This window comes from Sinocyclocheilus grahami, unplaced genomic scaffold, assembly GCF_001515645.1.
Source record: "Sinocyclocheilus grahami isolate Dianchi unplaced genomic scaffold, SAMN03320097.WGS_v1.1 scaffold787.1, whole genome shotgun sequence".
Lineage (NCBI taxonomy): Eukaryota > Metazoa > Chordata > Actinopteri > Cypriniformes > Cyprinidae > Sinocyclocheilus > Sinocyclocheilus grahami.
Window position 1 is genome coordinate 216,441 of NW_015505966.1, and position 27,796 is coordinate 244,236.

At 38.9% G+C, this 27,796-nt stretch overlaps 1 protein-coding gene across 1 annotated transcript; it reads left to right on the plus strand.

Moving 5' to 3' along the window:
* The first annotated feature begins 1,306 nt into the window (after positions 1-1,306).
* Positions 1,307-27,389, plus strand: LOC107561660 (SPARC-related modular calcium-binding protein 1-like). The gene is made up of 11 exons (XM_016246133.1): positions 1,307-1,354; positions 1,785-1,805; positions 13,129-13,294; positions 15,065-15,136; positions 19,268-19,380; positions 19,791-19,890; positions 21,547-21,597; positions 22,587-22,634; positions 26,968-27,057; positions 27,172-27,270; positions 27,370-27,389. The coding sequence occupies exons 1-11, from the start codon at positions 1,307-1,309 to the stop codon at positions 27,387-27,389; spliced, it is 828 nt and encodes a 275-aa protein (XP_016101619.1).
* The last annotated feature ends 407 nt before the right edge of the window (positions 27,390-27,796 follow it).

Consider the following 27,796-nt stretch of genomic DNA (forward strand, 5'->3'; position numbering starts at 1 on the left):
TTGATAGACCGGAAGCTACGAGCTGTGCCCGGACTCTCTGTTGTGAGGAGGGACCACCTCAATGGCCTCCTTCCTCAAGAGGGTGTTTACTTCCTGTTCCAATATCAGAGCCTGCTCGGTGCCCACCAATGTGGGAAAGACCCTGTTGAATGGCCACGGCGGAGCGCCGAACTGAATGCGATAGCCTTTTTCTACAGTCTGCAGGACCCAGCAAGACACATTTGGCAGTAGTTTCCATGCTGCTAAATAGTCTACTAAGGGAACCAGTCTCTCGAGACTGATCTCTGGTGTACTTGGAGCTGCTAGCTCGGTGCCCTCAAGTGGAGGACCTGCAGGAGACGATCGAACTAACTGCCCTAGAGACCCCGCTACGTTTCCGGGCAGAAGACACTGAGATGTGTGCTCGCTGGAGGCTGCTGCACCCTAGAACTCTGGCAGGATTAGCAGACTGATCTCCTGAGGGCTCTGAGGAGAGACGGACACCGTGTAATGTGGTGCACCCCGCTCTTCCCCAGTAGGGGCCACCCTCTGCAGTTCTGGGCCATGATTGTCAGGACCACTTTGTCGAGGGCTTCCTCGACTGAAGCACAACCCTCAGATCGGGCCTCGCCTTGGAAGCCCCCGGTTTAGAGTGTCGCAGACCTCGGTCCCGTTGCGGGGACCTGCTCAACTTTTGCACCTCTCTGTATGAGGAGCTGGTACACGGCCGGGCTGCTCCCGCCCAGCAGCCCCCAGAGCTAGAGAACGGCAAGGGAAAAACCACTGGAATGCCGCCGCCTGTTTATGAGCCTCCTGGTATCTGTCGACGACGGAGTTGATGGCGTCACAGAACAGACCAGAAGGCGCAAGCGGAGCGTCCATGAGGAAGACCTTGTCCTTCTCCTTCATATCAGACAGGGTCAACCATAAATGTCTCTCCGCTGCCACCAGAACTGCCATGGACCGGCCAATGGCACAGGCGGTCTCCTTGGTGGCGTGGCGAGATAAATCAGCGGTTCTCCTCAGTTCTGAAATATCATCTGCTTTAACTTCTTTACCTTCATCTAGCTCTTTAAGCAAGTCGGCTTGGTATGCCTGCAACACAGCCATTGTGTGCAGACACGCACAAGCCTGACCTGCTGCCGTGAACCTCTTGCCCACCAGCGCTGAAGTGGTTCGCAGTGGCTTGGAGGGCAAGACCGGAGCCTTTAGAGACAGTACCGCGTTGGGAGACAGACAGCTTGTGAGCGTCTGTTCTACCCGGGGCATCGATCTATAACCGCGCTCACCCAACCCCGCCACATTGCAGTAATAATCAGAGGCAGGGATGAATAAGTGGGCCGAGAATGGTTTCACCCACGACCTCAACACTTCGGTATGGAGGTCGGGGAAAAAAGGCAGGCTCCGGTGTGGAGGTGGCGGCTTAGTTCGCTGAATTTACTCTTCTGCAGTTCAGCCTGTTTCTTGGTGGGCCAATCAATGTTTAACTTAGCTACTGCATGAGTAACCACCTCCAACAACTCCTCATACTGGGGTGACTGAGGGGGTCGAATCCTCGACTCTCTCCACATCAACCTCCTCGGAAGAAGATAGGCGGAGTGCCGAGCCCTCTCCCCGGGGGCAAGAACCCGCAGAATGGGCTTCCGATCCCAGAGAGCGGGCAGATCTGGCGGGTGAGGAAGAAGATAGGGACTCGCCTGTCTCCATTCCCTCCACCAGATCCATCTGCAAACCCCACGAGTGCAGCTGCCGCTCCGGGCCAGCACCGCGAGGAATGCCGGTGAAGGTTCCCTCCTCAAAGAGAGCCTTCCGGGAGCGAAGCATACGTAAGTTAGGTAAACAGCCTGACATTCACCTTATAGATATGACTATGGTATACTACTTATGGTGGAAGAATGGTTTCTTTAAATTATTATTATTAAGAGATGTAACTATTTATTGAAAAATGTATTTCATAAAAACATAAGCAGTTCATTAATTGCAGTGATTTTGAAATGGTTATGGGAGTTTAAACCATTAAAATAATAATAATAATAATAATAATAATATAAACTTTTGTCCTTAGTAGATTTGTAGGACTCTTTTGTCTTTGACATATGTTTAAAAGCTTTTTTTTCTTCAAATATACTTTCAAGAGAACACTCATGATCCGCACAAGACATATTTCGAAGACTTCAGTATACCCTGTCCTTTGAAGTATGGACTTAATAGAGTGTAAACTTTTTCCAACATGACAAAAACATCGTCTGATCGGTTTTCATTCAGTAGTTCAATTAAAAGATACGACATACGCTTTCCCACAGCATTCATTTCAGAATTAGCTATCCACACAAACAAAACATCATGGTAGTTTGGTCTAGCTTCCCTGCAAAAATGAACATAACCAGCGTGAGTGATTGAAAAATGGTTGCATGGTGGTGGCCTGGGGAAGCGCTGTATACAACATACCTGGTCGAGTGCATCACTGAAACCTCGTAAAATCATGTAAAGAACAAACACAGCGAGGCGAGTGCAAGTTCCATGCCAAGACAACATTCTCCCAACTCTGCGCATGAGCGCAAAACCCCCTGCCCCCCTCCTCTCTGTTTTTTTTATTTTTTATTTTTTATTAGAGCGGCCCACATCACACCCAATGATGCAGGTGTTAGTGTTGTGTGTGTTTGCGGGTGAGAGAGAGAGATGTGGGATTCATGTATATGCAGGTTTTTATCTGAGTGCATTTAGAAATAGTGATTGTTCTGTGTATGTTGCACGAGTACTAATTTTAACCAGACATCTAATAATCCAGAGAAGTAGTCAACCAGTCAGCAGGTCATTGTTTACCTTATATAAAATGACTCACGATACACTGTGCAGCATCAGCGGGCTTTGCAGTTTAACACTGTTCTATTGACAGAAAGTTTGTAAATGTAGAGAATGTTTGCGCAGCTGAGATAATGCGAATGAGAAAAGAAAGCATGCAGATCTGAGGTAAAGCAACTTGTACTGTGATAAAAATCATGCCAGACTTACTTTAATTTGTCAGAGGTGAATGGTACGACAGACAGTACGATGATGACACCTATTAAATCGTAGGCTATGATGCAAGTTAGTATAGAAGAATAAAACTTCATCAGCATGCACTAGTAGTAAAGGAAGATGAATCATGCTTTGGCAATTGTGGTTTTTATGTGTACTGAAAAAAAGAAGAGGAGGTGGCGGAGGAGACAATAAAGTACTTATTGGAATCCCACATACCGGTATTCCTTTTAGCTCTTTTTGCCTCCAGGGCATTTTTGTTTTAGCTCCGTGTCGCGTTGATCAGTACATCATTTCATGTTGCATTTTTATTGGCTAGTCAGTAGGCGGTTGCTGGGATTTTGCCAAGTAAGACATGTTCCTGGATCAACATCTTTTGTTGATCCTGGATCAACATTACTGTCAAAAAATGCAGACTTAACCCAATCCCTACCCCTAAACCTAACCCTATCCATAATTTATTCCTAAAATCAGTGTGAAATGATAGCTGATTAACAAGGGTGTAGAATCACCTAATCCTGATTGTAAGCCTAAAACTGACATTTCCTTAAAAGTTCTCTCTCAATTCTGATTGGTTGATTGGAATGATGTTCCTGGATCAACAAGGATGATCTTGTACTTGGTCAAATCACGCTCACCATCAGTAGGCGTAGGTTGTAGCAGCAAACACACTGTGAGATGGTTATCCAACATTTTTGACACTACTAGAAAATGATTGCAGGCTATCTTTGGTCGCAAGACTGTGACAACGGCCGTCTTTGAACTTCTCTCACAGTACAACGTGAGACCACCGTTAAGGAGCCATGGCCAAATAAATCGCCACAATTGTTTCACATTGGTCATATTTCGTCTGGGACAGTCCGAAATCGTACATGTATACCAGGCATTAGAAGGTATTTATACTTAGTGCAAATAGTGACTATTTGTACGTTATTGTATTGCAGTGCATGATAAAACATTATGCGATAATTAACATGTATTCAGGATGTATTTATTAAAATCATAATTGGATGTTGGAAAAAGGCGGATATAAACTCAAGTTGGTCGAGTCAAAAGCTAAATCTCATGTTCTTAAGATGCGGTCACATTTACTGCTGTTCAGCGAATTTTTGCAGTTGAAATCCAGTCATTTCAATAGGAATCCACGTGATCTGGAATTTTGTGTAAGGGTCAAAGATTTTGCCACACATTATTGTTTTTTACACAAATTCGCCACAATGACCAACAGAAAGCTGCTTGGTTTGAAAGTGACTTGCTTCATACATTGCTACACTATTGAAGATAACAGATCTTTTTGCCCTCAAGGTTTAACTGAAATTACATTAATGTGACTGTACTCTTCAAACCACAGCTCTTGTTACCAAAAGTTAGAGTTAGTTTAATTAGCCTTTGCCAACAAGTCAGGATATTTGTACTTTGTGTAAAAAGACACTCTGCAATAATCTTGATTGGTTTCATGGTGGCTAACCATCATAAGCCAGGCATATACTGTGCGTTTTTCATTTGATTTCTGAGTCAGATGACTCTTTTTTTTTTTTGTCAGGCCAACTTTCAGATTTGTCATGCATAATTTGTCATGCAGCGTACAGGGGGTAATGAAAAGGGGGTCAAACCCTCCTGATTGGTAATTGGACGGTCGGATGAATTTCTGACATGTCAGAAATTTTGTTCACCCCTTGTGAGGGTATCGCACAGTTGAAGCAGATCTACGATGTAGCGATTGCCCTGAACTCAGTGTTTTTCCCTGACTTCGCCTGTGCAAGAACAGAAATAAACTATGGCAACACTGCATTTCTGCCAGGAAAGCATGGTTCTTCTTCAGAAATAGCAACACCGTTATGGGTTCGGGGGGTTCTACGTGTTTACCGTATACTGTGAGCACATAAAGTGAGCTTTGGCTTTACATCGCATGTGATTTACTCGTACAGTAACAGTTGGTATCTAACAAAAACATTTCTGAAATCTCACAGTGTATGCCCGGCTTCAGATGTCTGCAAAACCAAGATGGTTCATGTTTTGTGAACGCAAAGTGGTCAGGGTTTATTTTATTCACAGATTATCACATTAAGATAATGACATGCAGCTACACTGTGGCACAAGCTGTGGACAGACCCAGTACGTTGACTAATGGCAGATCTTACTGACTAATTCAACCAGAGGTGGCTTTTACTGATTTTTTTTCTGTCATTAAGCAAATTGGACAAACATTGATTTAATAATGTCAAATTTATTTGTACAGCATATCGCTTTGTATAACACTGTTTCAAAGCAGCTTTACATAAAGTCATACTGTTATGTCTGTAAGGCATCAATGCTTTATCATATCAGTGTTGCAGTGACTCATGTATGTCTGAGCGTTAAAGCAGTTAAGAGAGTTAAATATTGGTCTGTTTTGTTCTAATTGGGAGTAAGTGATTTGTGAGGCTAAATGGAATAAGTCTGAAAATGTCAGAAAAGTCTGATGCTTGGGGACACGCTTGAGTGTTCAAAAGAGTTTAAGAGATTTAGATAATGCTCGGTTATGTTCTAGGCAAGAGTGTATGATTCTCAAAAAGCATTAATGAAGATACAACCAGTTGTCCTAAGTGAAAAATAGCCAATTGTCAAAAAGTCTGATGTGAGTTTAACATTTTCCAAATTTAATTAGTAGCGATTTAAGTGACATGTTTGAAATTATGGGGTATGGCATACATTTTAAATAGTAACATTTAGACAGAATTACCATATCGTGAAGTCATTCCTTACTGTGTTTGAAAATTACTTATGTTGTGGTGAAGATTGCTATGGTCTATTGTGTTTAGCTAAATCATTACTGTAAAAGATGAAAATGTGGATTATAAATAAAGAAAATGGGGGGTGGGTGTATAAAGCATCCCTGCCAAAATAGACCAGGATAGTCATGTGACTAAGGATTTAGGATGACAAACGAGAGATCCAACAGTAGTCCAGTGAAATAATCCATGTGATATTATTTAATAAATCAGAAGGCCAGTTCACAAGACCGCAATGTCTGTTTCTTTTTCACAATGTCAGGGCAAAAAAAAAAAAAAAAGGCCACAACACCTGTTAAGTCTTTCTACAGAAAGTCATGCGATATCAGTCAGATTAAAAACACCAAACGCTACAATAGAGCATGTAGAAAAGTATACAACCCAATCCATCAAAGTGATGACTAATTATTATTTGTTGCGCAACCTTTGTGTTGTTGTGCAGCCCTAGTGTGTGTGCATGTGCATTGCGTTTCCAGACTAAATTGCAGACAGTAAAGTTCGACAAGAACTGGAGAGGACAGAGAGAGAGAGAGAGATAGAGAGGGAAAATGTGTATGTGAGGGAGATAGAGAACAATTTGGGAGACAGAGTCAGGGGACAAAAGGCTGTTCTCCCTGTGTGGGCCAGAAGCAGCGCTGTGTGCTTGATATACAGTGAGCGACAGCTGGGATTTGGATAAGGAAGGTTTTCTGACAGAGAGAATGTGTTCTGGGTCAGTGCTATGGCATTTTGCTGTGGAGAGATAGCAGTGGCTATCAGCGTTTAATGATACGACTTTCTCTGAGAAAATACCAGAGACTACCAGCCTCCCAGAGGCTTCAATTACTGTAGTGTCTCTTCATGACATAGCAGATTTCATCAACTGAAAGTCATCTCACAGTTTTGCCGTATTGGCATCCTCAAGTGGGATCTTCTTTACACTTTGTGTTTTGCTGATGTCGACAGAACTTTTTGTGCTGCTGCAATTAGACAAACAACTTTTACTGGTTATTTAGTCTGCACGTTTTGATTTGTTGCTACAAGCTCTGGGGTCAAATAATCAAATGCATTTGATTAACAACAAGTTCCTACAAAGAATGTAAAAAAACTTTGATAGTTTTGTGTTTGGATGATTGTTTAAAATCTGGATTGGCATTTGGCATTGGCATAGACTGTTTACAAGTGATGATAACTAACAAACCAAAAGTATTATTTTCTCCCAACACAGAAGTAAATGCAAAAACATTCTTAAATAGGGATTTATGGCTAATACTAAGTAATACATCCCACACTGCTTCAGTAGTGGTCAATCAATCAGTTTCCCAAGACCCAGACCAAAACCAGACCCCCTAGGACTCAGACCAAGACTAGACACCTCAAATCAGATCCAGCCTTATCAGTCCAAAAACCGGACTGTACATTTTTAACGAACCCAGAGCTAGAGGGCGGAATCCACTGAATGAATAATTTAATTGATATGAAACTAATTCAGTTGACATTAAGGAATGAGATGCAGGACAGAATTTGGCAACTGCACAGAAATTGCATATCTTAGTTTGTTTCACAAATTCCTTCTTGTTTTTTTATTTGTTTTTATTTTTATTAACATATTTATTTATTTATTTATTTATTATCAGACAGTCAGAAGAACTATCATGACTGTTCCTTAGCCAAGCTTTATCATTAGAGTGACAAAGTAGGAAGTCCAGAAAGCATATTTCCTGTTAGTCTGGATTTAATTATTCTAATGATCAGAGAAGAGGGATTATGATTTCAAATCTTATTCGTATGAATTCTGACAGTCATTACTAAATCATGAAAAGCTGTTTTAGGAGGGGATTTGAAGTTTGCATAACCAGTTTCTCACACTCTATCTGCTTCCCAGTTCACACACACACACACACTGGTTTCCATTTTTATGGAGACATTCCACAGGCATAATGGTTTTTATACTGTACAAACTGTATTTTCTATCCTCTTACCCTAAACCTACCCCTCACAAAAAACTTTCCTGTATTTTCGTATATATTGTAGCGTCTGCGTAGGATCATGCTGGAGTGTTGGACTGTTTATGGCTTAAAAGACCCTTTTAGCCTTTTGACATTTGCATATAAATTACAGTTCTGGTCAGAGATGTTACTTGTATAGGGGTTGTAAATTGCCAAATGGTTCTTCGCCGTCAAAAAGATTAGAACCAGCCCCCACGAGAATCCTGGAATCTCACGGAGCTGGTGGATGTTAGAGACCTTGCGCTTCTCCACCTTCCGTTTAAGGATGCCCATGCTTGGCCAATCCATCACATTACCCTCAGCTTCTTTAGCAAGGCAGTGGTCGTCTTGGAGGTGTGTTTGGGGTCGTTATCATGTTGGAATACTGCCCTGCGGCCCAGTCTCCGAAGGGAGGGGATCATGCTCTTCTTCAGTATGTCACAGTACATGTTGGCATTCATGGTTCCCTCAATGAACTGTAGCTCCCCAGTGCCGTCAGCACTCATGCAGCCCCAGACCATAGGGGCTTTCGCACCGCTTTAGTTCCAGAACTAAATGTACAGTACTAAAGTACTGGGATGATTTTGCGCGAACTATTTCCCAGTATCATTTAAAGGGTTGCATTCGCACCGAGAGTGTGTACTAACAAGTGATGTAAGACGGTCGACAGCGACGTCATTTGTGACGAGCGTTCAACAACCGTAACAAAGTACAACAACATTAACAACAGGAGGATGGAGGACGCTGTGATCGGAGCTATGTTTTTGTTGTGTCTGGCGGGTTTCACAATAATGGACATGGAAAGTCGACGTATACGTAAAGCGATTGAAAGAATGGAAAGGAGGACTAAGAATCTCCAACGACAACTGGCAGTGCTACATTTGCTACAAGTGCCTGCACTTCAGCGTCCGTCCATCTATCGCTGGTCTCCATACTTGAGAAATAAGTTGACATGTTTACAGTATGTTTACACGGCATTTTAAATCATGGCGGGTGAGGGCATTTTCATACGCGTTTGGCCAATCAATGTCTACTTACGTCACGATTAGTACCAGTTGTGCTGGTTAGCTAATTTGGTTCTCGAAAACGACAGTCCGGTACTAAAATCGCACCCAGTTCTGGCGGTGCGAAAACGCCAAAAAGTGGGTAGTTCCACAATTAGTTCTGGTACTATGAAAAGGTTCCCGCGGTGCAAAAGGCCCTCATGACACTCCCACCACCATGCTTGACTGTAGGCAAGACACACTTGTCTTTGTACTCCTCACCTGGTTGCCCCCACACACGCTTGACACCATCTGAACCAAATAAGTTTATCTTGGTCTCATCAGACCACAGGACATGGCTCCAGTAATCCATGTCCTTAGTCTGCTTGTCTTCAGCAAACTGTTTGTGGGCTTTCTTGTGCATCATCTTTAGAAGAGGCTTCCTTCTGGGACGACAGCCATGCAGACCAATTTGATGCAGTGTGCGGCGTATGGTCTGAGCACTGACATGCTGAGCCCCCACCCTTCAACCTCTGCAGCAATGCTGGCAGCACTCATACGTCTGTTTCCCAAACACAACCTCTGGATATGAATTTACAGATTTGCCAATTTCTGTTTTAAACTGAGTTCTAATTTGAAACAGAATTCTCACCTATTTTTTTAACCGTTTTTGAGGGGCGCCAGCTACACTTGGCCAGGCCTGCTAGTTATATGGCAACCAATCCGAAGTCTTCTTTTGCCCGTTATTTTTGTTGTTGTTCTTTTGAACGGTAACAAGTGCTTCACACGTTATAGAGAGTAGCTCTGGCACTCCTCGTGAATACCACACACACACACACACACACACACACAGAATGCTTGCCAAGAATAAAAATCCATCTGTGCAATGAGATTTCTCTGGTGTCTCCAGCTCGTCCAGAAATATTCACTTTATTGTGAAGAGTCCAGGCAAAAGTTAAGAGTATCATTATTCTCAAAATAGAGTGTTAAGAAGAAACATTTGTCATAAATCCCAAACTGAAAATTGAGAACAGTTTTTGGAGATCACTTTTTAGTTAGAAAAATGTGCTTGACATATTGTTTAATCAACATGAGGATTGTTTTTAATGATTTACATATGAGTTTAGCAGTGTCGGGGAACTAGAGGGATTTATGGATGGCTGACTACTGAACAGATAATTTGCTCTATAAGAATGAAGTTTACTGATTGAGAAACCTTTACAATGCAATAATGTCTTATGAACAACAGCTCTAAACATTTATTGAGCACCTATGCTATCCTACTAAATACAATAAAAATGCATGAATATCATTGCATTAGTTAAAAAAATCTGAGAAATGTACAAAAGAGATATAATAAATGCATGTATGTTAGGATTTAAATGGTAAAATGGAACACAAATTTGTGAGACATTAATAGTGGAACATGTTACTGGTTACCCTGCTAGGACACTCAGTGATTATGATGGGAATTGACTTAATACATCCACTTAAAGTACCTTGTGACCACTTTTTAAATGGAGTTGCAAAAAAATAAATAAAAAAACTGAAGCTAATTCTGAGAGTTCTTGCATCAATTTTAACATAAAGTTTTAACATCAAAAGCTTGTAGAGGCCTTCAGTTTAATATTTTGTTATTCGGTGCATTGCATTTGTAAAATGTGTGACTTAAAGGTACAGTATGTAAGTTTTCACCGCTAGAGGGCGCGTATTCAAAACAAACAAAGAAACAAAAGTGTAGTTAGATGACGCCGTGACTGAGTGTTCATGGGAGTTGTCGACTTCATCCCCACAGCCGACGCAATCCAATGGGACTCGGGCAGAAATCATGTTCATGGATGAGCTAATGTATTAAAGGGGTCATATGATGCGTTTTCAATTTTTCCTTTCTGTCTAATCCGCCGGGCACCGCTCACTCAAGCCTCTGTGTTTCGTTGTGAAAGCGAAACTAATTTGTTTGGCCTTCCAAAAGAAGACATAATGTTTCTATTAAGTGGGGCAGTTCCAACTTTGCAAGGACAGTCTGGCGCTTCTGACTCACAGCCTGTAAGTACGTTTTTTATATTGAAAGAATTTGCCATTGATGATTCAAACGCGAGTTTGAGCAGTGTAGAGTAGCGCTTATTGTTTGTCATTTCTCCGATCACAAATGCAGACATGGTTTTATGTTTGCGTAAAAACACAGTATAAGTCATTACAATCAGTAATTATGTCCCCACTGGATGCAACAAATGCCTCGTTTGTAATGGGTGTTATTGGTTTTGTCGAAAATGATGTGTTTTTTTAACCTTAAACCGCATAAACACATTGCATTACACCAATGGCTGTAATGCATGACACATGGCTCGAAAACAGCGGCGCTTTTATTATGCCACACTTTAGTTTTCCGCTCCTTCCGGTCGTGTGTATGTGGGGGTAAAGCAGCACTGTTTTATCATACTAGATACGTTTGAAAGTTTTGTTATGATGCTACTCTGTGCGGTCGTCGAAATACACAAAATAATGTTCTTTTTAGCAACATCATATGACCCCTTTAAAGATGTATTAACATCGTATGAAGCAGAGTGAAGCGGAAAGCTGTCAAAGCGAAACGAGGCAGCTGAAGCAATTGCTAATGAGAGACGAGGATGACACATGGCTCGAAAACAGCGGCGATTTTATTATGCCACACTTTAGTTTTCCGCTCCTTCCGGTCGTGTGTATGTGGGGGTAAAGCAGCACTGTTTTATCATACTAGATACGTTTGAAAGTTTTGTTATGATGCTACTCTGTGCGGTCGTCGCCTGTCTAATAAAACGCACAACATATTGGTGTTTGGTGTTTTCATGTTTTCTACAAAACAAAACCCGGAAATCGAGGGTGTATGACGTCATTGGCAGGTGACACAATGACACTATATACACGGTCCGTGGTACTAGTTAAAACTGCTTATTTCTCTGGAATTAAACATTCTTCGATATATTTGGGATAATGTAAGTACACAAGTTAGCAAAATATATAACACTGTTCTAGTGGGTTTTGGATATTTTAATAAAAAAATCTTACATATTGTGCCTTTAAGTGTCCCATAATCTCTCAATACTTTCTGGGGCATTGCATATTGTTGAAAGTGAGAATCACAGAATGTTTTTATGGTGTGTAGGCTTCTGTTTTCCTCTGTGTTCCATGCTTAACTAAACGTCTGCCCACACAAACTGACAGAATGTGTGTGATTCATTTCACTTCCAGTTATACTTAGGCTCATATTTTTACAAATAAACACATATTTTACAGACCTAGTCACGTATCAGTATGCTTTCAATCCAAGGTGATACATAAATTTGTTCTCTGTACCAAGTCAGTAGTTAACCATGTTGTTAACCTCCCAGAGCCCTTTCTTATGTTGACTGTAATTTTGTGTGAGACAACTCATAGGTACTAATTTATGTCTGTGTTAGTGCCTTTCCAGAATGCATAATTTTATCTCAAATATTCTACTGAGTTTTTATTTGAAGGGTTTTATTAAGAATTATTAGTTATTGAGAGGTCCTCCTACTTTTCCAAGCAAACACTTTTTCAGGATACAGTATGCTTTATGAAAAAGAAGTACACTTTAGAATACTTTTAAAAAGAGCACTTATTATGGAAGTAATATACAGTGGGGAAAAAAAGTATTTAGTCAGCCACCAATTGTGCAAGTTCTCCCACTTAAAAAGATGAGAGAGGCCTGTAATTTTCATCATAGGTATACCTCAACTATGAGAGACAAAATGAGAAATAAAATCGTGCGAACAATGTGAGAATGTGTACTTAAATGTGAACTAATGTTTTTGGACACATAATTCCATGTTGCTTTAAAATCAAAATGCATTATGCTATATTTTAAATTTATATTTTAGAGTGTTTTTGACCCATTTAACTAGGACTTAAAATATTTACTCACCTTCAAGTCTTCCCAAACTTGTTTGAGACATATGATTTTCTTGAATTATGTTTGATTTTCTTTCTTATGTGCAACTCAAAATGAAAATGTTTTGCAGAAAGTCCTGAAGCGGTGTTATAGATAGGAAGGTACTGGTTATTTTTCAACCAATTTTCTACAGATTTGTTTACAGTGTAGTTTGTTAGTTTATGGACTTGTAGAATTTCAGTTTGAGTCTGTATAACATGTTTATATTTGCCTGTCTCTTCTATTTATTTGAATGTATTTGTTCTTCTAACTCAAAACAGAAATTGCACTAAGCAATCTGAGTCTTCCTGCTACTAAAAGCTGTGAAACTCATTGAGCTGCAGCTCAGCTCAGCAGCTCTGTTTAATTTATTGCACACTCATTAGAGTCTAGTCAGGGTCTTCTTTCAAATGCTCCATGCCTTATTACACAGTCAGTGCTCTATTTAAATATACTTCATATATGTTTACATGTGTTTGCAGTGGCTTATAGGGGACAGAGAGAGCTCATGTTCCCCTGCGTGCTCCAGGAGTCACGGCAAGCCTGTGTGTGGGTCAGACGGACGCAATTATGATACCAACTGTGACCTGGAGTGGGCGAAATGCAAAGACCGCACACTCACCCTCGCCCACAGGGGCCGATGCAAAGGTCAGTGGACATCAGACACTGTTGTGTGAGAATTTCTGAAAACAAATGAGACATCTTGAAATGCATGTGAACATTGTATCATTTCTTAAAAAAAAATAATAATAAAAACAGATGTATTATATGAAAACAAGCCTTATTATCACATGCATTTTGAAACATTAAATGGATAGTTCACCCAAAAATGAAAATTCTGTCATAATTTGAACAACTTGAGACATTTTGTTGGTGAACTATCCCTTTAAGTGCTTCTTGTGTTTGAATTAGTTGTTACCACTAGTTTACTGCAACCTAGTAATACTTTAAATAATAATAATAATAATAATAATAATAAAAGAGCACAAACAGTGATCACATAGGGTTTGACCCAAAAACCAAGACAAAGAAGATAAAAAATAAATAAATAAATAAACCAAATAAAAAAGTATTTACAATGGTATGCACTGTATAAAGATCCTAAATCACAACTCACAACTTTCAAACTTGTCTTATGGAGTTTTTGTCTACTGAAAGTCTTTTGGGAAGATATTTTGTCAGTATAGTCCATTTAACACAATGCACTTCTATTCCTCACAGCCTCATTTTCCTTCCTGTCAAGAAAACTAATCCTGAAAGAAACTTTGCTTCATCCATAATCACATACTGTTTGACTGGGTATTATATGTGATAAAGAACTTCTTCAGACATTGTATGTAGAATGAATGTGTGTAGGATTAATGTAATGCACGTTGGCATTGCCATGTGACTTACATCATCAACATCACTCTCTCGTGGCTTCATGGGATAGTAAAGTGTTCATTGGATGTGCTGGAAGTAGATCACCTGGGTACTTTTCGCCTACTGTTTTATAAGTACTATGTATTTCGGACATACTGCTCTTTCAGTCTACTATATAGTAAAGAAGCAGGCATATTAAAACGCAGTTAGTGATGTTACGCTCAACAAGGAAGCTCCGAAGCTTGTATATAAAAAACAACACATTTCACATCAAAGCAAAGTTTTGCCAAAATCACATGATCTATGACGTTCATTCATATGAAAACCATGTGACTGTTTCAGTATCTTTTTCAAACGATGCAAACCTCAGCCCGGTTTCCTTTAAATTATATTACTTTATAATGTGTTAGCATTGTTTTTTTTCTTGTTTTTTTTATATCGTAATTAAATAGTAAGATCAAATGAACTTTGCCTATGAAATAACAGAACTGAGGCAAAGTTAAAATAGACAGATCGCGGATTTAAATTATGATTTTATGTTTCATAAAGTTGACAGTACACCGACACAAATGAATGACTTTGACAATGACCATTATTTATATACAATAAAATAAAACAAAGAATCAGTTGTGAAACCAACGGCTGTAATGGAACACAGCAGTTTGGAAAGTGTTATTCATTTTATTACCACTAGATGGCCACAACATAAACCGTGTTGAAAAGCTTCGCGTAATGAACCTTTTTCCGATACAATTGTGTTGAAAGCTTCACTGGTTCAAAACGCTTCACTTCACCATCACTAAACGCAGTGCTGAATTCAACTAATACAGAAAACAGAAACATGAGGGACATGAAACCATGAACAAGACAACAAGAACTAGGAACGAGAATGTCAAAATGAAAGCACATAACAGAATAAAAGACCTGATTCAAAGGGGGGAAAAAAACGAACAAAACTAAAGCACAAGATATTGTAAACTAGTCCGTTCTTTGAGTAGTTGTGTTACGCAATATGTATTTTTAATTTAATTAATTTATTTATTTTTGCAATTTCAGGTAAAAACTGGGTGAGAATAGATCCGCCTCTTCCTGCACCCACACTTGTTTCAGAGGTCAAAGAGTTGACAGGTATGAAAACCTATACACACACAAGATTCTGCCAACTTTGCACCCTGTGATTGCTTCCCAGTTTGCATATTTCTATACTGTGCCCTCAAAGTACTGATGATGTTAAATTACTTAGGAGCGGTGTTGGGAAAAGTTGCGTTACTCCATTAAAAGTAACTAATTACATTACTTAGTTACTTTTTATGGAAAGTAATGTGTTACGTTACTTTTGCGTTACTTTTTCTCATCTGGCCTGGGCTTGCTTGTTTATTTTTAATTTAAAAAAGTTATATTTTTGTCAAATGTACAAAAATAAATTTTATTTTATTGTACATAAATAATGGTCATTGTCAAAGTCATTCATTTGTGTCGGTGTACTGTCAACCTTATGAAACATAAAATCATAATTTAAATCCGCAACAGAAGTGAAATGAATAATGAAGGAAATGTAAATTCAACACATTCACTTTAACATTTTCATCACAATCAAAAATAAAAAATGAAACACAAATGTTGCTTATCTGTTGTGGTTATGAGTCATTTTTGTTTATGATTGAATTGGATAAATTAAGGGCACTGGTAAAATGGGTTAAATACATAAATAACTTTGTTTTAAAGGGGTCATATGATGCGATTTAAATTATTCCTTTCTCTTTGGAGTGTTACAAGCTCTTGGTGCATAAAGAAGCTCTGTAAAGTCTCAAATCCAAAGAGATATTCTTTATAAAAGTTAAGAGTCAGCCACACCTACCTAAAACAGCTCATTCTAACACGCCCCCACATATCTACATCACTATGTGGGAAGATTTGCATAACGCTGCCCAAATGTTCACGCAAAGAAAGAAGACGTAACTTTTATTTTCGCTGTAGTATTGTTGTTGCCGCAGCCATGTTGTGAAGGCGCTGTGTGTTTCGTTGTGAAAGCGAAACTACTTTGTTTGGCCTTCCAAAAGAGGACGATATCCGCTTCGTCATGCCTGGAGCTGATCCATGCTGGTCGCTGAGGGAATACATCGGGGACGAAGCGGAGTCCAGCCTGGGGTCGTCACATGTGGTTGCCGCAAGCCCGCCTGCCTCCGCTCACTCTAGGCCTCCGTGTGTGACGCTGTGTTTCGTTGTGAAAGCGAAACTACTTTGTTTGGCCTTCCAAAAGAGGACATAAACACATTTCATTACACCAAATACACAAAACAATGTTCTTTTTAGCAACATCATATGACCCATTTAACATTTAATTATTGCAGGTTTGCGTCGTATTTTGAGTTTGCATTTCACTGTTTTTATTCATTTTGAGGAATTCTGAATCTGTTTTTGTGCAAGTGAGATGAGTAAATGCATGTTCACATTTAGTCTCAAACTACAGTAACCATCATGTTTACACAGCGCACACGACATCTCTGCACTTACTCCTGATTTCTCTCAACATGGGGACAGGAGAGCTGTCAGTCAATACATGGGGAAAAGTTTACTTATTTGAAAAAGTGACTTAGATATTGTCTTTTAAATTAAAAAGTAATGCGTTACTTTACTAGTTACTTGAAAAGAGTAATCTGATTACGTAACTCGTGTTGCTTGTAATGCGTTACCCCCAACACTGCTCAGGAGATGGTAAGAAAGTTTGATTCAAGACTGTATGACAGCATCATGCTAAAGCTAAAGTTTCACAAATGCCATTGCAAAATGCTACATAATGCCAATTATGTAAATAATTTGCATGCATTCAACTGTGATTAATTCAACCCATTTGCAATATTTAAATAGTTTAAGGGGTTAACAAAGATAAAGTGGTTAGTATTCATCAAGTCAGCTTTTTATTTTACATGGAGCTGATACTGACATGACTGGATTCTTCATCTCGTGTGAGTGTACTGTATACGATGTTAAAAACAATTTAAGTACTATTAATATCTATGAATAAACATTTTTTATTTATACTTTTAACTTTTAGCTTCATATGTTTACAACTGCACTGGCACTTTCGGCCTCACATTCCTCACCGTTTTTTCTTTTCAAATTGTGATGAAGTTTTGTTATTCATGTGTTGGCATGAAGGTGGCTGATCTCAAATCAAGGCAGCAGAACACATCTGTGTGCGTGTCAGTCTAGAGAGAATATACAGTCCCTGGAGCATTAGAGCAAACTGCCGAGGAAGCGCGTATGCCCACTGGTATGCATGTAAGTTTTTGCAGGCCGTGTTGACATGCTCAAAGACAGATTGACTGGCTTTAAGTCAAGGTCAGCCTGCATCATCAATTTCTTAGACTGGATTGTGTTAAACTGTCAGTTAAAAGTGCCAGGAATGGTCATTGTTGTCACTGTTTTTAGGGGGGGGGGGGATAAAGAAATTAATTCAGGTTGCATAAAGCTGAACAGAAACTTTGGTTAAAGCATTATTATTTACTGAGTGTAAAGTTTATACACAGTACAAACCAAAAATCTCTTCAGCAAAACAGAAGTAGTAAGCTGAAAATAAAAATAAAAAGGAAAGGCAGGCTTCTTAGGACTAACAAATTTGGCCAATTACCAAAATTATTGCATATTTTGTTCCATAGAAATGTACATTTGGCAGTAAAGTGTTGTTTTTTTTGTTTTTTTAATTTGGGATACATAAGTAAATTTACTGTTTTGTAAAATACTATTTAAAAAAAGTCTGGAGGTCTGTTTCTATATATTCTACACAAGGGAAAACACTAAAAAGGTCAGTATAATAATTGATTAGTTTGGGGCTTGGTTTTTATTAACATGTCCATAAGTCTTGTGTTGTCGGGGGGTGATTGCAGCCCACCTGCCTCTCTCAGCTGATCGGTCATAGACTTCACAGGTACAACAGGTGTTTCTTATTTTACATCATGGGGGATTTGAGAGCATCTGCTCTCAGACATGCAGGGCAGATTTGCAATTTGTCTCTTTGTGTGCTTGATATGCCTACATCTGTCTGAATTCATATCTTCACATGCATTTGAAAGTATATTGCAAGTCTATGCATTTGAGGACTTAACTGTGAATAGCTTAAAAGATAAAAGTGTGAAAATGATTATGTGGTTTTTAGCCTCCCCACATCTTGGGTGCAGTTCAGCACCGAGGTCCAACTTGTAAGCGTTGTTTATTTGTCTTAGAATGACTAAATGCTCTTTGTGTTCATACAAAATGACCAAGTGCTTACATGCTGGAACACAACACTCAGCTTTGACATTTCAAACCTCATATTTTCCATCCTTAGATCAAGATTAGACTAAGATCATGATGCACTTCTTACCGCAAGCAATGAGGTTTCTTTCAAAGGCTGTGTAATGAGATGGATTTTCCAATAATCCGATCTTCAGTAACGGTTCTATTAATTGTTTTCAGGATTTCAGTGGTTATGGAAATATCAAGCTATTTTAAAAAGTCTGGAATGCTCACAAACATTAATAATATCTTAAAAAGTTAATGGAAATGGCATGGAAATTTCCATTGTGAATATATATATATATATATATATAACTGAGCAAAGGGTCTGAATACTTAGGACCATGTGATATTTCAGTTTTTCTTTTTTAATAAATCTGCAAAAATGTCAACAGTTCTGTGTTTTTCTGTCAATATGGGGTGCTGTGTGTACATTAATGAGGGAAAAAATTAACTTAAATGATTTTAGCAAATGGCTGCAATATAACAAAGAGTGAAAAATTTAAGGGGGTCTGAATACTTTCCGTACCCACTGTATATATATATATATATTTTTTTTTTTTTCCCTAGTTGTTCAGATCTATAATATAGTTGGTATTTGTGAGTGAAATTTCTGTAAAATGATTTTTTTGAAGTCTATTCAAAATAACTATCATGTAATCATGAACAACTGGAAAGGTCATGGAAGTTGACTGGTCGAAAAGTGTGGGAGTGTGTGTGTTTGGTATCCTATTGTATGGGAATTTTACAGTGATTATTCAGTAACTTGCCTTACGCATGTTTCAATTTATTAATTTCCTAGATATTTTTTTTTTCCAAAAGCAACATATAGTGAATTCAAGGTATATTTTCCTAAAAATTCTCTCAGAATCAAATCCATGACATTCCCCTTGCATCACTATCCTTATGTACTAAAACTGTTCATATTATAGCAATAATTGTACATCAAGTGTGTAATTAGACACATTTGTATCTATATTGCAGAAGCGGGCCAGACGAAATGTCGGACTGAGAGGATTCAGGCTTTGGAACAGGCCAAAAGGCCACAGGAATCCATTTTTATCCCAGAATGCAATGACGATGGAACATTTGCCCAGGTCTGTCAGAGTTCTGGACTGCCGGAGTGTTGTTTCTGACATCGACTAATCCTAAAGCAAACCTACCTAGTGGACAAATTAGCCTTCCAACATCTTCCCCAGTCTCTAAAAAAATGCACGTCCCTGTGTTTCTCATCAGTACGGCCGAATAGGGAATTTGAATGGAAAGTGTACATTAAATCACATTTATAGACTCGCAGCCTTTATTTCACCAGCGCCTTACTTTGTTAAACAGCGATCATCCAGTCCGCCTAAGATTTTAATGCCTCATCGTTTATGAGTAATTTTTCACTCTGAATAATTGTATTCCCCTAGCGCAAGCGCCATGAGATTTTCTGCAGGTCGTCCAGGAGATACAAGAGCAGTTACTGGAATTTTCTCTCACCTCTATCCATCTGTATCTCCTCCAGGTCCAATGTCACACCCTCACAGGATACTGCTGGTGTGCGACGACAGATGGCAAGCCAGTCAGCGGCTCTTCTGTCCAGAACAAAACACCAGTGTGTTCAGGTACTGTATGTATGCAGATAGTATCTCTAGACTGTTTGCTTGGATTATTGCTTTGTGTTTAGGTCGTGCTGAAAAGCAGAACCGCTAAACCATCATGCGCCTCGGTCAAGAAGTTGTGCCTGTAGTCCATCACTTTCAGAGCCATTAGACTTTGTTTGATTTAAATTGTGCTCTTTGTTTTGATGGAGTCAGTGTGATGTTAAACTCTAGCCACCACTCTGTTTAGTTTACTTTTACTGTGTTTGTGCATGGAACCGAGAGGTGATGGATAATATCCTGGAGGACATATGCTGACTCCAAAAGTTTTCTCTCCTCTTCTTTACGGTTTCTACATTTCTCTCTTTCTGTCTCTTTCCAAATTCACACTCAATCAATCTCTCTCTTCATCCGTTTCATTCTCTACTATTTTTCCTCCTTCTCCATCATTGCTTTCTCGTTCTCTCTTCATTGTATAACTGCTTTCAATGGAAGGTTGGAATGAGGAAGCTTTTCTCTTCGTAAATGAATGGGAACACTTTGCTCTAATGGCCAAGAATTGTTCTGTTGGAGATAACGCTACAGTATCCTGCCAGAACTGGATTACATTATGATTGGATCACCTGGTTTCTAGTTCTTTGATTACATTCCATCTTGTGCCTTCCTAACCCTGATGCTACATTTCATCTAGCTTTCTGGATGGTCCATACACTTGTCAGTTCAGTTCATCTGTAGCTAACTGCAGAGACACCCGTGACTTTTTGAAAATTTTGCCTGTTACATATAATTAATTATTTTCTTTAAAAAAATAAAATGTTTATTATTACCATTATAAATAATGTATTTTCTATTTGGGACCTTTTATTTCACCATTTCCGCACCCCTGTTGGCACCAAACAGAATTGCAAAATGGAATTACTGAACAGGTTTCCAAAGAGATTTCCCAAACACTCCATTGTATGGATGAACAGGAAGTCCTGCCCCCAAACCATAATGTTGTTTTAGTCAATGTTATTATATTGGGCCACTCAAATAAACAGCACTGTGTTTTTAGCAGCACCGAGTCACAGGTTTTGATTAGAATAGCATGCTAACATTCTACTTTTTCTGTAATATGCAGTGTGCACAGTACACTATAACTTTAAAATCTTCATGAATGGAAAAGTAGATTACTACTACACTTGCCAAAATATAGTATGCACTATAATCCCACATCCCACATTGCAATGCACTCAACTTTACCTTCCATTTCCTTTGTGAGAAATAAACTGGAAGTAATAGAGTGATGCAGTGATTATGTATATTTGTAAGCCAACCTGGAAGTGAGCATCACCCTGGTTCCCTCCAAAAACCCAATCAGATTTTCCCATTGGAGATTTTTTTACAACTCTTCCAGTCTCTTCCGACAACTCTTCCCGTCTTTATTTAAAAAACATTTTCTTGAAAGTTTCAGTTAGAATAGTTTGCAAGAACGCAGTTTTAAACACTGTAAAAGTGAGTTTATCTGTTCAGCTTGATGATGTTTAATGTCCAAGACAACCTCTGTTTTTTTTTTTGGCTTGAACCTTGGCTCAGTGTTCTACATCTCATGAATGTTCAAAAGATGGACTAGTCCTGTCCCAGAAATGAGTGAATCCCATGAATCACCACTTAAGTGAAATGTCTTGCACACGTTTGCAGGAAACTTCCGTGAATTTATGGGAACTCATGCTGGGACAAGTGGATTGTCAGGTAGTAAATTTCATTCCAAATAGCCCTTTTGTTCAAAGTTCTCTTTCTCTCCAGTATTTTAATTGGTTTGACTGCCTAATCTTAAATGTATGCATGCCTTTAATTCTGAGCATTTGCACGTTCTTGGATCAATGTGATTGTTTGTGCATAACTACCCCCACCTCAAAGCATTTTATCTGTTTCATGTCACACTAAAGTGTGTTTTATTCATGGATACTCAATCCTGGAGATCTGTCTTGCTGCAGAATTTTGTTTCAACACAAATCAAACTCAACTAGCTAATCAAGAATATCTCCATTGATGTCTACACAGGGGACTTCAATCAGGAAAACCACACTGTAGTACAATTACAGAAATGCACAAAACATTTGCTTAAAAACTGGCACGTTAGAACAAGGTTGGAGCTATATTCTGCAGTAAGGTGCGTCTACAGTACTATTGTCAATAACAATAAGAGTAATTAATAATAATATAATTAATAATAATAATGAGATATGAATAGTGGATGTAAATAATTGTAACAATTATTGTGGCTATTTTCACTACCTAAATAAAATATGTAGCATTGCACACCATTGTTCCTTGTGTGTGTGTGTTTTTTTATATTTCTTTTTTTTCTTTTTTTATGTGCTATTAATGAATGCACCCAACATCTGGAATAATATGGGGCTAACATTACAGGAAACTTAATTTCTAGATTAATAACATCTCAACATTTTCAGCAGTGAAAATGTGGTTTCAAGAAAATGTGGTCTGGTGGTTATTACAATTTTTTTCTTTAATTATTATTATTATTATTATTATCCTTGTACTGATTCCCATTTGTCTTAAATGTGTAAGTTAAGATGTTACAATTATCACTTGCATTTTGTAATCTTTTGTATGCATGCTGTTCATACAAGTGCATATTTTAACCTGTTCTTCCAAAGTGAAGTGGTTACTGTAGTGCATTGCACAAGTTGAGTAAACATTTTGCTCTCTCTTTAAAGGGTCAGTAACCGATAAGCCACCGGGACCTCCAAGCTCTGGCAGAAAAGGTGAGTTGGATTTCACAGAAATGTGAGCGTGTGCTTATGTATGAGAGATATTGAAAGCTAACAATTTAGGACACTAAACTAACATTTCTCGCCTCGTTTTATTTATTCATGTAAGATTAAATGTGTCAGCACATTCAAAAAGATGTCAACTGTTGCCTTGTATTTCTCTGACATGTTCATTGGCCTGACTCTGACTCAACTTTCTGTCAAGCTTTTACTTCAGACTTAAGTTTCTCTAAGGACCGTAAAGGATGAAAACCTATTCCAGTTGTTCCATTTAACAGCCAGTGTAAGAACTTAGCACACATCAAAGGCATGGCTCTGCCAAAGCCCCACCAGTCTGTTACAGCAGTGACATCTTAAACAGCTAATATAGATGTTAACAGCAACAATGGCAGGCATCTACTCTTGTGGGCCCTAACTCAGGAAAGCCAGATTGTCATTTACAGGCCCCGAGGGTGGTGTATAGGGGTTTGAGAGTGTGTTTAGGTTTGTATCGCAGGAATGGGAGAAGGTTTGCCTGTTTTGTTTGTTTGTTTTTTTTTTGTTTGTTTTTTCAGATCTTGTTTCGCCTCTTCTGCACTGGGCGTGCAGACAAATTGCGTGTGCAACAGATGTTTATGTCACCAGCAGGTGGACAGTGGTTGTGTGCCACTGTATGTGAGTCTTTAAAGTTCACTGTAGGGTTTCAGGATTAAAAATGCCTTTCACTCTTTTCTTAGCATAATTTATTTTTAGCAATGAATACATTAATACAAAGATGGCGCAGGCCAATAGGTTCTAACTCAATCTGATATAATCACATCATTATTCACATGGCACAGCTGATTGGTTTCTTTCGCTTCAACAGCCAATGATATTGCTGCTCAACGTTCACATATTTGGCTAGTGCTTGCTGTAGCAGTTGCAGCGTGCTTCAGAAACCCTCCACCTTCCCCAGCTCCACCTGTATAGATCTGTTATGGGGTGATTTCATGTATGTTATATATGGGAGTTATTTCATGTATTAAATGTGCAGCAGCAGTATTTCCTACATACAGCAGCATGTCTGTGGATGTATTGGCAGTAGCAAGTCTCAGTACTTGCTCTGCCGCAGCAGCAGCATAGCCAAGACCAAAAACATTAACATTGCCATGTACTGTATATTATCATGCTAAACTCTCAGAGAGTTGTCAAGACAGAACTATAAACCTTTTGAGGAATATCTACAATGAGTTGTGAGGTTGTTAAAGGTAAATAATCTTATCATTATTGTGTTTTATCTTTTAAAGCTACAACATCACATGTAGTTAGCTAGGTAGTGCTAGTGGAGGCTAGCTAGGTTACTTGTTAGCTAGCTACATAGCTTGCTACATACAGTGGAGATCAAAATTTGAGAACAATTTATGAACACTTAATTTTTCATCATTTAAAATTTGAAGGAATTTTAGTTGCGGCTATGCCATGCTAGTAGAACAGTGTTTTACAAAATAACCAAGGCACTTCAGCAACAACAACAACAACAAAAAATAATGTATTTTGTGAAAAACACAGTGATCAAAATTAGAGAACAGCAATGATTGTAGCATGAAGAAAGATTACAACTAAAATGTTTTAAGGTTACAGCAGTCAGAAATTAGTAGGAAGTGTACAGGTCCTTGCTTTGAATGATTTCAACACATCTGCGGCCACAGGACATCACTAGTTTCTCACACTGCTCTGATGTGATCTTGGTCCACTCTTCTTCCAGTCTCTTCCACAGTTCGTTGAGTGCAGTGGGTTTCTTAGCAATTACTTTGTCACCAAGTATTTTCCCAACATTTTCAGTCGGGTTTATCAGGACTCTGGGCTGGCCATTTCATTATTTCAATGTTTTCAGTTTCAAGGAACTGCTTTACCTGTTTTGCTGTGTGACAGGGGGCATTGTCCCGCATGAAAATTGCTGGCTGAGGGGGCGATGACCACAGAGAAGGAACCGCATGTTGCCACAGGAGGTTCTGATAAACATTTGCATTCACCCTGCCATGTATCTGTATAAGAGGCATAACTCCTGCTGCACAGAACACCCCCCAAACCATGACACTTCATCCTCCACCTTTCACTGACTTCTTTACACACTCTAGGTTCAGTCTTTCCTCAGTTTGATGACGAACATAATGTTTCCCATCAGACCCAAATAAATTATACTTGCTTTCATCACTGATGTGAACTTTGGACCAGTTCTCCTCTCTCCACACAACATGCTCCTCAGCAAAAGTTATTCTAGCCTTTTGATTCTTTCTGCTGATGAGAAGTTTGGTCAGTGCAGAGTGGGCTTTCAGTCCAAATTCTCTTAAATGTTGAGACACTGTATAGTGTATACCAAGACAGATCCTTACCCTGTTCAGCACTGAACTGGCAAGCAATTCCAGCTGCAGTGTTGAACCGATTGCCCATTGATATTCTATGCATTATCCTGTCTTCTCATGCATTTGTCTTTCGTGGATGATCAGCCTTTTTGGGGGACTTGAATGAGTTAATTACATTTTAAAGATGCAATATTTGAGAAATCACAGATTTGGAATGATCAGCTTCTCTTGCTATAGCTGAAAAGGTCATCCCTTTGGCCTTCATCTGGACAACCTGCTGGCAGAAGGTTTCAGTCACTTTAGCACGGCTCACCATCTTGCAAAGTCAGTGAAAACTGGAAAGTTAGGCTGCGAGTTAACTAGGGTTTGTCAGATAATTAAGGACATTAGCACCAGGAGCCAGATTAACACCAATAACTGGGAGGTATCTGAAAGTGTTCACTAATTTTGATCAGTGTTCTTTTTCAAATATCTCATTTAAGTTTTTTATACTGTGCTTCAGAATGTTTTTAACTCATGAAATATGCTTTAAAATGCTTTCTTGTTTTCTGCAGAACGCAAAAGAGATATTTTGAAACATTTCTCAATGTTTGAAGTATCCTCTAAAGCATAAAACAGTAGTGATTTGACGTTTGACAATTCTAAATTTGTGAAGAAGACAAAAGACACACAGTTGACCCTTCGTAAAGACCTGCCCCCCTTCATTACTGTTGGTACGTCCAACAAGCCACCATGCTCTCACGCCACACATCATGTTCTCACGCAGTGAAAAATATATCGCGGAGCAAAGAGGAAACTGACAACGTGCCGACAGACGAGACAAAGCAGGTTACTTTTGGTATGAAACAAAGTCTTAGCTTTCAAATTCTGTCATTTTGTAAGAAATTCAAACAATAAATACCCTATTGTGGTCCTTTAACATGTCGTGACAGATCTCAGTTCAAGCGACACTTGAACCAATCATTTCTTCCTCTTTACTAATTATAGCATGAAATAAACATGAATGAACATCAGAAGGTATCTTGTTTCAACTGTGGAAAGATGTCAATACACACTTTTCAAGTTCAAGTCCACCAATGTCAATCTACTCTCCTGTCTGGTTTGTTTGTCGGACAAAAATGGCGGATTCTGTGTTATGATTGGTCAGATCCCCTGTCAATCAGACTCCCTGCGAAGGGTCAATTGGGTGTTATTTTTTCTCATTTCTAATTACTTTGAATGAAATGCTATATTGAAATTCATCTTGAAGCTGGTTGGTTTGATTTTAAGGTGTACAATGAGTAGCTGTCACTGTTGCTCTTAATGAACCGGGAATTCTCTGACTCAGATGTAAAGATATCTTTAAAAATAGCTTTTAACAGTGTATAGATCATATTACTGCTGCTGCTATCTTTCTAAATTACCCATGTTTATATAAGACAGGAAATAATAGAATTCACTTTCAGAAATTATATCATAAACATTGATTTTACATGCAAACGTAGAGGTCAGGGGGAAATTAGTGTCACATTGACTATAATTCAGTTCAGTGAACTACATGTATTCTATGAACTGGTTTTGCTGCCACCCTGTTGTGGCTTTAGCACTGTAGCTTTGGCCCCTCCACTGCCAGGGCCTACAATGATGTGAGCCACAAGAAAATCAGCCAGAGTGAAATAGAACATAAGTGGGTAAGTACTATAGGACGTTTGCCATTTCTCAATTATCATGACAACTTTGAATGTGTTAAATAATGTACTATTGCCTTTTTATACAATTATGCATTACAATACCATTTATCTAAACAGTATGTATGTGAAAGCTAGTTTTTTTGCATTCCGATATGTGTGTGTGTGTTACTGAGTGGATGAACACTGTTATTTATCTGTTTTCTCACTTGTATTTTCTCACTTTGTATCCTCTGTCCCTCACCCACTTTGTTTTCTGTGCTATTGGCCGGGCCATGTGCAAATCCCAATCATTCAACAGTTGTGGAGAGTAGATTGTATTAACCTCAATAATGGTAGTCTCTTTCCGTTTCTTTCTCACCCTCAATCCAGATGATGGCTCCAAACCCACACCAACCATGGAGACACATGTTGTCCCAGAAGGTGAGGGTAAGTTTGGACCCCATGCAAAAATAAGCAACACAACAACAACATATGAGTCTTGCATTTATGGATATGACTGATATACAAGTGCAAATCAATCTTATGTTGTATTTTAAACAGAGATTACAGCTCCAACTTTGTGGATTAAGCAGCTGGGGTCCAAACAGAACAGTTCAAACAGTAGGAAGTCAGGTGAGAATCTCTATCTACCATTCATCTGTCTGTCTGTCTGTCTGTCTATCTGTCTATCTATCTATGGCTATCGTCCATTGGTAAATTTAATGTTCTGATATATCAAAATCAGTTGTCTCACAACAGACATGGCTGTCTACAGCTGATTTGATTTATAATAGATACAAATGGAAAGAAAATCCCATAAGCCTATTTCCTTCTTTGAGCAGCAATGACCAAAAACACATATTTTCAAGGAGAGCTTTATGTTGACACGTACAAGTCTGCTGGCTAGCCTACACAGCACTACAGAAATATTTCAAAGCATCGTCATTGCAGCATCCAAGTCGGTGCATTCAGGCGCACTTGATTGTGCAATAGCTCTGTTCCAGTTTTAGATTTAATATTCAGCATGTCCAGGGACGAGAAACCTAACACCAGTAGAATTACGGCACCCCTCTTTCTCTGTTTGTCTCAACTCTCCTCTGTGTAATTTGTTTAGCTTTCTGTGTCTCCTTTACAATTTCCTTCAAATGAGTCGAGCACCCTCTGGGCATGCTCAGTCAACTCCGTC